This window comes from Prenolepis imparis, unplaced genomic scaffold (assembly GCF_030444845.1).
Source record: "Prenolepis imparis isolate NDT839.2.m4 unplaced genomic scaffold, iyPreImpa1.0 SCAF_1, whole genome shotgun sequence".
NCBI classification, from domain to species: Eukaryota; Metazoa; Arthropoda; class Insecta; order Hymenoptera; family Formicidae; genus Prenolepis; species Prenolepis imparis.
The window spans coordinates 18,759,926-18,773,581 of record NW_028141159.1 but is presented as its reverse complement, the minus strand read 5'-3'; the positions used below and the strand labels follow the sequence as shown (position 1 = coordinate 18,773,581).

The 13,656-nt window shown below is 31.3% G+C and overlaps 1 protein-coding gene across 12 annotated transcripts in view; it reads left to right on the top strand.

The window, feature by feature from the left end:
• The window catches only part of LOC145934856 (metabotropic glutamate receptor 8), a 117,469-nt gene that overhangs the window by 69,951 nt on the left and 33,862 nt on the right, over nucleotides 1-13,656 (top strand). For all 12 annotated transcript variants that reach the window (XM_083035714.1, XM_083035741.1, XM_083035732.1 and 9 more), the window contains one exon: nucleotides 4,707-4,876. In XM_083035714.1, the coding sequence (XP_082891840.1) occupies nucleotides 4,707-4,876 (170 nt within the window). The remainder of the gene's footprint in view (nucleotides 1-4,706; nucleotides 4,877-13,656) is intronic.

Here is a 13,656-nt window from a genome sequence, read left to right as displayed (position 1 = left end):
AAATTGCAAACACTCCTTTGATAATTATTCGATAATTACTTATTGAATCGGAGCGTATAAAATTTTATTATAATTATTGCAAGGTCGTAATATATGAGAGACCGTAATAATTGCCTTACTTTTCCGATGCATGAGATGAAAACATGTATCTGTTTTTCAAGGGGTTTCATGTTTCAAGGGTTTTAAATTATGGAATTTCCAATTATCATGATATTATTCATCGATTCCTATTGTAGAATATGATCTGTCAAATTATTTTGACATTTATTATATATATATTATATTATAATGTCTAAAATCTAATTTACCAAAAATTAATAAAAATAAAATTTGTACATAATATGCATTATAACGCAATGCAACACTAATCTTGTTAGATCGCACCGCACAATCGTGTTAATGCTACGTTGAATACCAGTTATTATAACGATGGTAATTATGATATGAAATTGTTATGTGCGACCGCGTTAACAAGCAAAGGCGAAACTAATTGCGCAATCAAGCAAGAAAACGTGATGTTACTGCGCCATCCGCTGCTCAAATTAGGCGATTAGTATGCAACTGAAAATTCCGCGCGAAGAGATTTCCAGAGCAGTCCGATCTCTGCAAAAATTGCAGAAAGCAAAACTTTTTAGTTAGCTTCTGTGTTTCTTGAATTCTTTGCTTCTTAATTGTAAACTTTGTAGAAGAAATTAAGTAAGATATAGAAATGTGTAAAAAGAAAATTGCTAAATGCAATGAGAATTTTAATCTATTTATTTATTTTTTTTTTTTTAACAAACTCTGATGCTTTAAGAATACTTATATAAAAGCTTGGAAAAAATTTATGGGTTTTATACACGTATGTTGAGAAAGCTTAGAATGAAAGAGTATAAATATTTTAACGTTTAATTTAAAATAATATCTAAAACTTTAAAATATGACGTAAGACATGAATATTTTTAAACTGAATGTTAATATATTAATAATAATTTAGAATCAAATTTAAATTTTTTTAGCATTTCCAACATTTATAATTCAGCGTTCTGATACTATAATCATATCGGTATTAAATCTTCGGATCTCTTTTAGTCAATCTCATCATTTATTACTTATCTGTTGCCTATATTTTTAAATTCCGATTCGAATAGGTGCAACTCTCCCGATATTAAAATTCCAATATCGTTTTATATTATTATGCCGCGTAATTACTAGACGGATGGGTAGGTATAATAATTTAATGAGCGCGGTAACTCAACTGGCAATGCCCATAATTTCTCTTACGTTGAGGGACGTCGCGTAAGAATTTTTCATATTCCACGAACATTGATCGGGATGCGATTTTATGGTCCAATTATACTAGCGAAGTGGTCGCCTCCTGGCGATTATGTGTGATATGACAATGGCATATTCCGCGTCTTGGTACGTGCAAATCGCTCGACGTCGTGAATTGTACTGCGCGCGCTCTCGAAAGGACACCAGACGGAATGGTGGTAATCGCGTTCCGTGTAATTAAACAGTGCCAGTGATCAGCCTAATTAATCTCTATCAGGTATCATAATAGTCCGGCGATTACTTCGCATGAATAAATTTATCGATCCTATTCCTATAAATAAATATGCTGAAACCGCGCGACCGTCAATGTCTTCTAATGTTAGAAAAAAAATTGCACAACAACGTAAAAACTTAAAAAATTTACGCAAACTATTTGATTTGAAAGGATTCATCTATGTGCAAAGTAAACACTTCAGTTTATAATGAAAGTTATCATGAAATAAATAATAAACTATATAATAAATTAATAATAAGAGATTTGAACAGTTTCTTTGAAGGTGGATTTGAAAAACACATTATAAAACTTCTAAAACTTAATCTTAAAATCTTAATCTTAATTTGATCTACTATACGATGATGATCAAGCGAATAATAAGAGCTTTATTTCTGGTTTTTTTTAATGAAATTTATTAGACACTTCTTTCACGCCAAATACTCGCAGTGCACTTGCGGTTGTTGCAAATGCGATGCATATTTCAGGCGTAAGCTCGCCTAAAGCGATTATACGAACGTGGCTTCGTTAATATCCTTATAACGGCGCGGAATAAAATGGGACGATTTATATCGTGAATTAAGGAACGAAAACGCGTCGTACAAACTGCGCGGTCGAAAGAAGACTACGGTGGATGGGATTCTTCTGCAACAATAGCGGTTTTTAAATACTTTCAACTATTTACATTGGTATTGTACGATTATTAATACGGCTAAAATTATCACTTAAAGAAATGGTCACTGAATTTTGCTAAAGAGACGTGAAAAGATAAAATTATGTGTAATTTTAGATCATCAAGGACTCAAGATTGTCCCCTAGACACAAATACACATAATGAAGCTTGTAATATACGGAGAGGTCTAAAAAAAGATCGGAATTATATAAGAAATAAAAAAGAATGAGGTCGACCAATTGTTAAAGGAAGTAAGCCTCGTTAAGTAAATCGTCCGATAAAGCAACATCTTCTTGTTGTAGCAATTCTTATTATTCCTGGATAACAATGTCATTTTCTGTTCTCCTCATTGCCGCTGTTCTTTTCGTTATAGTATCAATCGACGAATCCATATCACCTCTTTTGCATCTCAGATATTTTAATTTTCTATCGCGTTTGCCTGCTTGAATTCTTTATTTCCTCAGAATGCTATTTAAATTTTTTTCTCTTTTCTCTTTTTAACATAAAAATGTAAAAGTTTAATGCATAATAATAATTTAATTTTTTTATTTCGAATTTTTTTTCCTCTGAATCATTAAAAATTGGTTGAATCATATACTCAACTTTGTAATTATATGTATGTGATTTTATTTCTAAATTGCATGTTTGTATGTATGTGAGGGAAGATACATATTATAAGTTACAGTCTTTGAAAATTTTGAATTTGATCTTTTTCTCTGCAAAAATATTGAAATAAATATAATAGTTTTTAAGACATTGAAAATAAAAGAAATTTGACATGAACTATAGAATACGTTTATCGTACAATTTGAAATAGAATTTATTTTAACACAATTGTAACCTTTTATTTCACAACGGGGCGTCGGGCAGTCTTACCAATTTCCTCTTTCTTACTTAGTTGTTCTTACAATAGACAATAAAGAAGAGTCCTAATCCTATAGAGAATTAGTTCCTGGTATTGTCAAAGAAATAAGAGCTTTGTTGTTACTCGTTATAATTACGTTGAATAATACTAGTCAGAAAATTGAGTCAGAATGAATAATATATATTGAAGAATTAAGATTTACTTTGAAGCTCTTAATTATTAATATATCTAATATTTTATAAAAAATATATGATAATATACATTTTGTTGAAATATAAAAATAAAAATATGAGAAGAAACACTTTTCTAGAAAAAGACAATGTATATGCATAATTAAATTTGCATTAATTCATCAAAAAAATGCATTCATCAAAAATTGATTCATAAAAATTGAACTTTTTGAACTAATTGGAATTTAAACAAAAAACAAAAACAATATATTATTATTTTCTTATAATAGTGATGAAGTTAAAACATTTTTTAATTAAGGAAAGTATAGGACAAATTATAATGTAACTATATAAATAAACATTTCCAACATTTTTTATTTGAAAAAAATTAATAACAGGCAATTTGAATCATCGGGATTGTGTAAAGAAAGAATATGGTATTGTTATTATTAATAAATATTTAAATTTGCCCGATTTATAAAATCGCGGAAATACGGGAATCACTACTATGTAATCGTTATAACGAATATCATTGCAGAATACATGGCCACATTTTTATCCGGCGTATTCTAATAAATCGTGACAATTTTTATTACGCGAGAGACCCCGATAACACCTGCGGTTGCAACTCAAGTTGCATTCCGCATCATTCTTCGATCGTCTTTTCTTTCCGCGCGGGTTCTCTCTGTTCACATATACGAGTACGAATGTATCACGAATATATCACGCTGGATGCTATCGTGAAGACAGACGAGCCGCGTCGATGTGTTTATTTGCGTATATATCGTGTGGTGCGAAAACACGAGAGACAGGTGCACACGATTCATTTTGATGTTCGTCGTGTCGTAAGCTTATACGATAGCAATTATCTCGACAGAAACTTTCATATAATGTTAACGTTGCTAATTAAAAATCTCTAAATTTTACTTTGCAATATTAAATTTGTCTTTAATTACTATAAATTTATGTTGAAATTATTTATAATTCAATCAAAAGTCGACTAATTAAACTATTAAACTTTAATTTTATTTCTCTTAAATTTTATTCGAGATTTAATTATTCGAGTATTGATTATTGACATCTGAAGTTTGATTCAAGATTTGAATTTCCATTTTAGCATAAAATATGAGAGTTCTCGAGTAAAAATATAGCGGAATAAACTTTTACTGCAAACATGTGAGACTTAAATTTCCGGAAGGGTGAAGACTCATTGCTATATCGAGCATTTTATTTGGGCACCTCAAACAATAGCCTACTATTCCATAGTCGCGATATTTCAATGTAAATTTTGAAAATTTATCGTCAACATTAAAAGAGTATGCAAATATGAGTCGGTAGAGATGCGCTCCTGAAACATCCGTTATACTACATTCCAATTGTTTACCTAGAAAACAGACGCGCATGTTATCGCCGGAATTCGATTTCTCGTTGGGCAGACGGACAATTTATTTGCGGCTAAAATTCTGTTTTCAGGGCATCGCCAGTTTCATTGCTCTTTCGGCCGAATACAACATCTGTGTCGCAGTCAGCGAGAAGATCCTGAGAAATTCCAAGACCGAGGACTTCGATAGAATAATCGAACGATTGAGCTCGAAGCACAATGCCAGAGGGGTTATAATATTCGTCGACGAGGATAACATAAGGTAAGACAAGTTTGCTTTTCCTGCATTTAAATGCGATTGCCATTACATAAAATACATATATATATATATATATATATATGTATATTTTTAGAAAATTATTTAATATACTTGTATATTTATACTTAAAAATGCAATATTTTGGCTAAAGAAACAATGTTTCATAAATTGCGTTTAATATAAAATTTAATATAATCATTGAATTACATGAGAGGAATAAATAAGAAAATCATCAATATAATGAAATGAAAAATTTTAATCCGGATCTTTCTTTTAAACAAATTAAATGAATTAAAGGAGTATATAACATAAATTAAACAGTTACGATGCTGTCAAGCTATGAAATTCGCTCGAAATTTCTAAGTCGAAATCGATGAATAAGGGAAGCGTTTTATTCTAATGTCTAAGTGGTAGAAACAATATCGAATCCAGAAATCAACGCCCGCAATTAGGAACAGCCTGTTTAAACGCACGTGCTCTTATCGCGTTTGTGTCTGACATTCTAAGCTAATTACGGTTACTAAACGTCGTGACAACGACAGAACGTGTAACATCAAACGAACTTATCCATCTTTTGCATAATCAACGTCTTTTGCATAATGATAGCAGAATCATGCGACTAGACGAGTGATGAAAGGAGATAAAAAGAATTTTAAGATTTTTTTGAGTTACACGTCGAGGAAATTTCACAGATGAGCGAATGAAGAATGTCATATGTATCTTATCCAAGCAGTTTAACATTGTTCTCCTTCCATATTTCCACAACAAACGGATTTTTTATTTTTTATGTTTTTTTTTCCAAACTAAAGTACTGCTCAAAAGAGTTTTTTTTTTTTTTTTTTAAGGGGGAAAAAGTAAAGATTAGAATGTAATACTCAGATCTCTTCATTCGGACAATAAAGAACTGGATTTTTTAAATCAACACGCATTTTAATGACAAACTGTAAGCGGATCGAAACGTAACCAAGCGAACGAGATAACAGGGCGGCAATTAATCTCGCGCTTTATGATGTCGATATTCACCGGTTTTTCAAACCAAAATATGAATGAAGACGAACATATCGATTCGGTTGAAAAATTCGAGCCTTACAGTTCAATAAAAATAATCCACGTTAAAGCCAGAACAATATAATTGTGGAGAAACAAATTATTATTGTTTTTGGATATTTTTTTCATTGATTTTTGCCTAAACGTTATAAATCAAATTTGTTATTATTTCAAAATAGATTTTATTTCCCTTGCATATTGCATCTGACAATAAAAGTTATATGAATAAAAATATATATTGATGAACAATAGAGACAGTATATAAATATACTACATATTTTCATCATTTAATCATTTTTTAATTGCATTGTTTAAATGCATTGTTCAAATTTATCTTCTATAGTTTTTGCCATCGAAGTGATCAATGGCTTTCTGGAACGATGCAATTATTTTTGTGATATGTTATTAATATTTTTTTAATAAAATTATACGCTCGATTCAGTTAAACAGATTGACCGCATATTCTGAATATTACGCTTATTATTATACAAGTTCAATGAATATTGGTCTTTTACTATTCCCCTTTTGTGGCCCTCATTCTCTTGCAATTAATAATTACCGCAATGAAATAAAACGATCCAGCGTAAAATTGATCGTCGAATACGAGAAATCAACTAAAAACTGCATTATTAATCATTTACAATGATAACAAAATATTGCAACAGAATATATGCTTGATATTCGCGCGCACATATCGCATTTCATTTGAAATTACTTACGAGTTTTCAGTCAAATCCCAATGGAAGACCATTTATTATAAAAGCGACCGCTGGCTAAAGTAACGTATAATTGCTAATTGTGATTATAATTACATCGAGCGCATCGGTGTATGACGAGCGCCTGGACACAATTCGAAAATTTATTATTAATCAGTTATTATTAAACCGACTGTTGTGCGGACGATGATGGACGTAATTATTACGATTTGCGATATTGCGTAAGAATATCGATGTTCTCCGCGCGATAACATTTATATGAAAAATTTTATTACGAAAAAAGCTTTCTTCTATTATCGTAATTTCCAATGACGTGACTTTCATCTTTTCATCGTCGGTATGCTATTTATTCTCAGATAATTGAGCCGTTGAGCGGCACAATAGATTCGGGCATATTAGTTCTCTTCATTTCGAGAGACAAAGGAATTTGTGAAAGCACTTGTGACGCAATTTGCCTAAAATACCTAAAAATCTACTTTCTGATAATTCTATTTTCCACACTAGAAAAGAGGAAAAATATCAAAAGACTCGTTCAAACAGTTTTATGCCACGCAAAATTAATTAAATGTTCTATTTATAAAGGAAAGTAATCAAGTATTAAATATAAAAATATACAATTTTTTAAAATCATTTATACCAGCACTGCGTTCAACGATTTATTAAACGCGCGACTAATAAAAACTAAACAAAAATTTAATAGAAATTTTTGTGGCAGGGAAAGAAATTGATAGCACGACAAACATTTCTCGGAAATGTTAAACGCAAAGATTTTAATTTCGCACGATCGCAGTGCGAAAAATTCTGGTGATTCTGATGCTTTTCCTTAAATAAGGAACTATCACATAAAACCCTTATATATAATACACATATATAAAGGCGCACGTCTCCTGTGTATTCGGCTGTGTTATACCACGTGCAATGTATATACACGAAGTAACATGCGGTTTTGAATCTCCTCGGAGATCATGCTGTTCATCATCGTAGCTGTCATCGAGGAAAACCGGAACCGACAGACTGGTCTCTGCAACTGAGCAGCCTGCTGTAGCTCGGAATATTGCAATTTATTCTCAGAAGACTCTTGATCTTCTCCCCGAAAGCTGCCTGTTTGATCGTAGGATGTACTTTAACGTAGAGTGTTATTCGAAAGTTTCTCGCTATGTCGCAAATGGCCGTTGAAGCTCCTCGACGGTACCAAACGGCTTACAACGCTGAGCAAATATTGGAGAGCAAGCAAAACGCGAGAGAAATTGTTGAAGACACACTAAACATAGCGCGATTCGCCGCAGCGCGACCGGACATTTTCGCGCCACATATTATTGCTGAAACAGCCAGGCTGCGCTCGATTCAGTGGCTTTAACAATGACGGCTAAAGCATGAAAGCGAAGAGAAGAAAAAGCACATAGTCTGCATTATACCATGCATCGAAAATCTTTTTTACTCCCGCTCTATTCATTATTCCAGCGTAAAATATTTCGTGTTTCCAGCCAACGGAAGCTTCATTAGTCGAGTTTCATGTTCTAGTTTCGTGATTACTCGTTTGCTTATATTCGTATAACAAATATAATAAATTACATCGTATATCCTATCACAGAGTTATCACAATTATAAAGTAAAGGTTTCTTTTTATCACTGAATACTAAATGGTACATTTTCTTTACATAAATACATCAAGTTTTCAATTTTGCATTTTATAGCAATTTTAGTTAGTTCTGTAATTAAAATTGCTTAAAATTTTCAATATTTTATTTTTTTATCTGTATATCAAAATTTTCGAAACGTGAAAACAATAACGCAATAAAGATATTATAATATTGAAACTAGTATATTAGACATATATACATAAGTATTGTTTAAAGTTAATTTTTATTATTTTAAAAGAATTTCAAGAAAATATAATTATTATTTGTAGATAATTTAAAACAAGCATTAAAGAAGATAGATATAAATTATCGAATTAAACGTTCAGAAATGTAAATTTTTTCATATTACATTTTCATGTTGGAACTCTTCCATATATGTATGTATAATACATAATATAAAACAAATAATACAACCAGAAAAAGAGAGAGAATTTTCTATATCTTAGATGTCATATAGATACTATTATATAGACTATTGTAACAGAATTTGGAAATTCTCCAGAGAACATTGCAACCTTTCCTTGTGCTCGATATAATTTTATCTTACGTATATAAAGATAAGTTATCTACAGCAATTGTCTCGGTCATAAACCTAATTTAATGCTTTTAGCGAAACACCAATAGCTTTCGAATTATAGGTAATAAAAAATGTTGGGAATTTTCTCATATAAAATTTTACAGTAGCGTAAATAGACATAAAAAAAATCCTATTTTTATTCAACATTTTCAATAAAATTTTTATTCAAAATTTCAACAATTTCTCAAATATTTTAACATTAATAAAAAAAGTTATAATTTAATAGCAAAGCGACTTATAATCGAATTTCTTAAAGATTTCTTTCACATTTATTTTATCTTTTATATTTAATATAATTTTTTTTTGAATTATAAATCAATTTGAAAAAAAACTTCTAAATATGAAAAAACTCGGAATATATATTTCATGTGTAAAACATAGCTTTAAGATAAAGAAACATAGTGATAGTTTTTTGCACGCTTCTCGTTGGAAACTAAGAAATGCAATTTAAAATAATGTAACATAGAAATTTTAATGCCACATTACATTAAATTTTAATGTAACATCAAGATTTTATATCGTGCTTTTATGTTTTCGAATTTTAAAGCGCATAGAAATGAATGACGCCATCGTTTCTCCCAGCGGGAATGAAAAACACGAAATTAGCGCGTTAACGAGTTATTCCCGCGGGGAGATGATAACAACTCTGCTCTCGTTTCGATTTCTGATCGATCACAGATAACCATATTACACGACGTCTATTACTGGACTTTTCACTATTCTCATTTCATTAACTATATATTGCTTTAAATACTTCAGCAATTTGCAGTTAATATAGTTTTGCGCATAAAAAAGATGAAATATTATTAGTTTTTAATATAAAAATGTTAATTCTTTGACTTATAGTTATCTTCATTATTGTTATTATTATTATTTACATTCTTCAAAATTATTAGTCTCTTAGTTATCATATAATTAATTCTTATTATCATGCTATTAATTACATATTATTTTATTCCTTTAAATTGCATTTAGTTGTTAGCAGTGAGATTGTTTAATGAATGCATAAATCTCGGTGTTTTTCAAAAGAATTGGTACTCCAGAATATAACAAACATATATTTTAAGTCTGTCTTCTTGTTTTTATTTAAAAGTATGATAGCATTCTCTCTCGTTCCAATCCTGACACCGTTATTAATCTCCACAAGACTTTTTCCAAGTTTTTCACGCGGCGATAGTCTCGCGAAATTTTCTGATGTTTTTAATATCTGGGAAGGAAAACTCAACGTCTCGTCGCATTGCGCTTTGAGAACACTTTGTTCACACTGTAAAAAGGAATAAATCCAAAACGGCCTGATATTCAACGTGCAATCCCACTGGTCGCTTTGAATACAAAGAAACAGGCGCCGTATTAAATGTCGAGCAGCTGCAACGGGCAGTTGCAAGAGCGCATTTCTCACGAGCGTCGATAACAGCAAAATAATGGAAGTCTTGCTGATTCTGTGATACGCAAAAAACATTTATGATAAAACGCAGTGCAAGCCCTTGCAGTTGACACAAAGAAACTAGCGAAGGAAGCTAATTTTCATCAAGAAAAAGTGAAACGGATTGAAATCATCAGAAAGGAAAATAGAGCCATATTGCTTTTATAATATATGTATTATACAGATTACTCACGGAACATTTTATTTCAATAACTAGAATGTATGCTGGAAAATCCCCATAAGATTAGCGTACGTCGCTTCTGAGAATACGTAGAAGAAAGAATTGCCTGCTTGCCTTTAAGACTTGATACGATAAGATAATTAAAATATTTGATAATTATTATCAAATATATATATTTTTTATGTCAATTTACTCATGATATTCTAATTATGTATTACTTTATTTATTTGAAGTGGTACAGGCTTGTTTTGGATACTATTTTGAGTTTCAATTATTATTTTCAGCAAATTTTAAATACTTTGTTGAAAATTGCATTTCATCAGCATAGAAATGGAAATTTCATAGATATTCTGTCCGTAACGTGTACTTATATACATTCGTATATCAAGCAGCATCTCGGCACGTAACAAGCAGTGCTTGAAATTGTAGTGGGTCGTACAGATCCAGTAACCGTATGGAGAGAGACTATTCGGATGTATCTCGTGTGTCTCCTAAATACAAGCGCACTTGATCCCTCGAGAAAAGAGGAACAAACTATTTCAATGAAGCGTTGATTTATGATAAATCTCTTCAAGGAGACATAAACTAAAAATACTAATAATAGACTAAAAATTATATACATACATACAAATGATAATAGAAAATATTTTTAGACTATTTTTAAAGAACCTATGTTCTCGAGATACCATTATGATGTTTTCGCTAATATATATACGCTTATATACAATATAAGCGTATATATATTATCTATAAATATTTGCAACACACGATATAATTAAAAATTTTTATTATAAATGATAATTTTTATAAATGTATAATGTTCTTAATTGTATAAAATTATTAATATTGATTTTTTCAAGATATATTTTTTAAGAAAAAAAAAGAGAGCGAGAGAGATCTGTTTAAAATAATTATATATCTTTACTTATAAATATCAAATATAAATTATAAATTTGTCGACTTACAGACCGTTTATAACCGCCAATTAAGTTTATCGATAACGACGTACTCATTTTTATTTTTGTCACAGACGTCGGTATTTTAATCCAATCGATTTGCATATTTCTCTCCGTGATGTTCGTGAAATACGACGCTCTTCCTTATCCATTTTATTGTTCTCTTCATTGTAAATGTCGATGTTGTGAAATTGCTGTGCGAATGTTTCTTCTTCACTGCATGAGTGACGTATTTACAAACTAGGAGGCACGAAGAGGCGATTTTCAACGAATCAGCGATTTGTCAAGTGTTCACCAGCGTGCTTTTTCTATCTCGTAACATAAGGTCGATGAAACCGTGATCTATGACTTTCCACGGTTGCTCTCCATTTGCTTGGCCCAAGAAGATCTGTCGTACCATAGATAATCATATCTTACACGTGTTCCGCACGTCGACCCAAAGACGACATATTTTAATCTAGTTCACGTCGTGTCGGAGGTTTCACTTCGTATGAAACTTCCGATTATAATGTTAAACGTCAGGACTTCCTTGTTCGCGAATGAACTTTGCGAATGTAGACTACTCGTGATTAGTATCCACAAGTAACGATCAAGCGAACATTGTACGCGAGGAATTAATAGTTAGAATTAATAGACATTTCGAAGTTTTATGGAACTTTCTGCAGTATTAAGTGTCCCGTTTCTCTCACTGCTCTTTTCGTTTCTTCTCTTCCTTTTATTATTTTATATAACATATCTTTGTTCCGTATATAAAATTTATATTTCATATATGTTATAAAGAAAATAAAAGACGAAGAGGAAGAACGATAACCGCTAAAAAGGAAGTATACTTTCGGCATCAGATTTACAAATTTATATAATTTACATAAATTAACAAATTTACTGTATTTCTTATCTATTGCTTTTTACTCTTATTTATTGCTAAAATTATTAATTATTAATGAAGGCAACTTATTCGAATTTTGATAAGCTTAAATCGTGTTTCACAAATATTATTCATAACATCATTATCTTTCTATTATTCAAAGTAAAACGTATAAATTTAAATATTTTTAATATTATATAGAGATAGTTTATTGGAGCACATGTGACATTTATCCGACTTACATTCTGAACGGTTCACTTGATGACACGTAGCATGTTGCACATGTGCATCGTATTACTCGAGCGAAAATTTGTCCTAATCGATCAGAACTCCGTTCACCGGCCGGATGTACTCTCACGAGGAGGGAAAGAGACTTCCGGTTGGCAGAGTGAGTTTCCCTCTCTTTCTCTTTCTATCTATCTCGTCCTCCATCCGGTTGATGTATCGAACGGGAATTTTTTCCCTTCTCGAAAGAAGCGCGCGGCTGTCTATTTAAAGCGGCAGGGTTTTATTGTGCATTCAAGAGAAAACGATACATTATCGAACAACCACCTAGCATAGATATACTTTGGAGTCGCGCCATCGGTCGACGTCGCTTTCCCGACGTTGACGGAATTTTCGGTGAATCGCTAAAAACCCGTAAGAAATACATCGACATCGATGTTGTAAAAGTTCAAGAAATATTTTTCAATGCAAATCGCGTTATTTCCGAACATCCTATCTATAGAGAGAACATTGTTTACTCTATAAAGGTTTTTTTTCTATTACGGTAACTTAACGCGATGAAAGAACGGCCTTTTAATTGGGGTCATAGATGACTCTCCAAAAAAAAAAAAAGACACAGATCAGAGGAGAGTTTTATTATTAAACATGATTTCATGTTTTCGTAAAAAAATAAATTTTGATTTTGCCCATTAACATGTAGTAAAGCAAAGTTATTGTATGTCTATATAAAATTTTATTTTCTTTTATTCACTTACATCTATCTGAATCTGTTTATATGTTACGGCATTCTTCTGAAAATTTAGGATGTAATTTAGATCTCCATAGATAATTATTCTCGATTTGTTATCGATAATGTAGTTCGACTTATGCTTCCTGCAATCCGTTCGAAACTGGTCAAACTTTCGAGCAGGATGGGAAAGTTCGGTTACAACCACTCGCTTCCTTCCTTTATCCTTTGGAGGACGAAACAGAAGGTATAGTTGGATTGCTAGTAATAATATAAACGACCTCAATATTTCGTGGTAAGATCGATTGCTCGACTGCCTCTATGTTTGCACTTTACTTTATTCTATAACGTGTCGCCAACTTTCATAAGTTACTTCAATATTTTGAAGCGATATTGTTCGAGACACAATATATAAAAACATCCAGA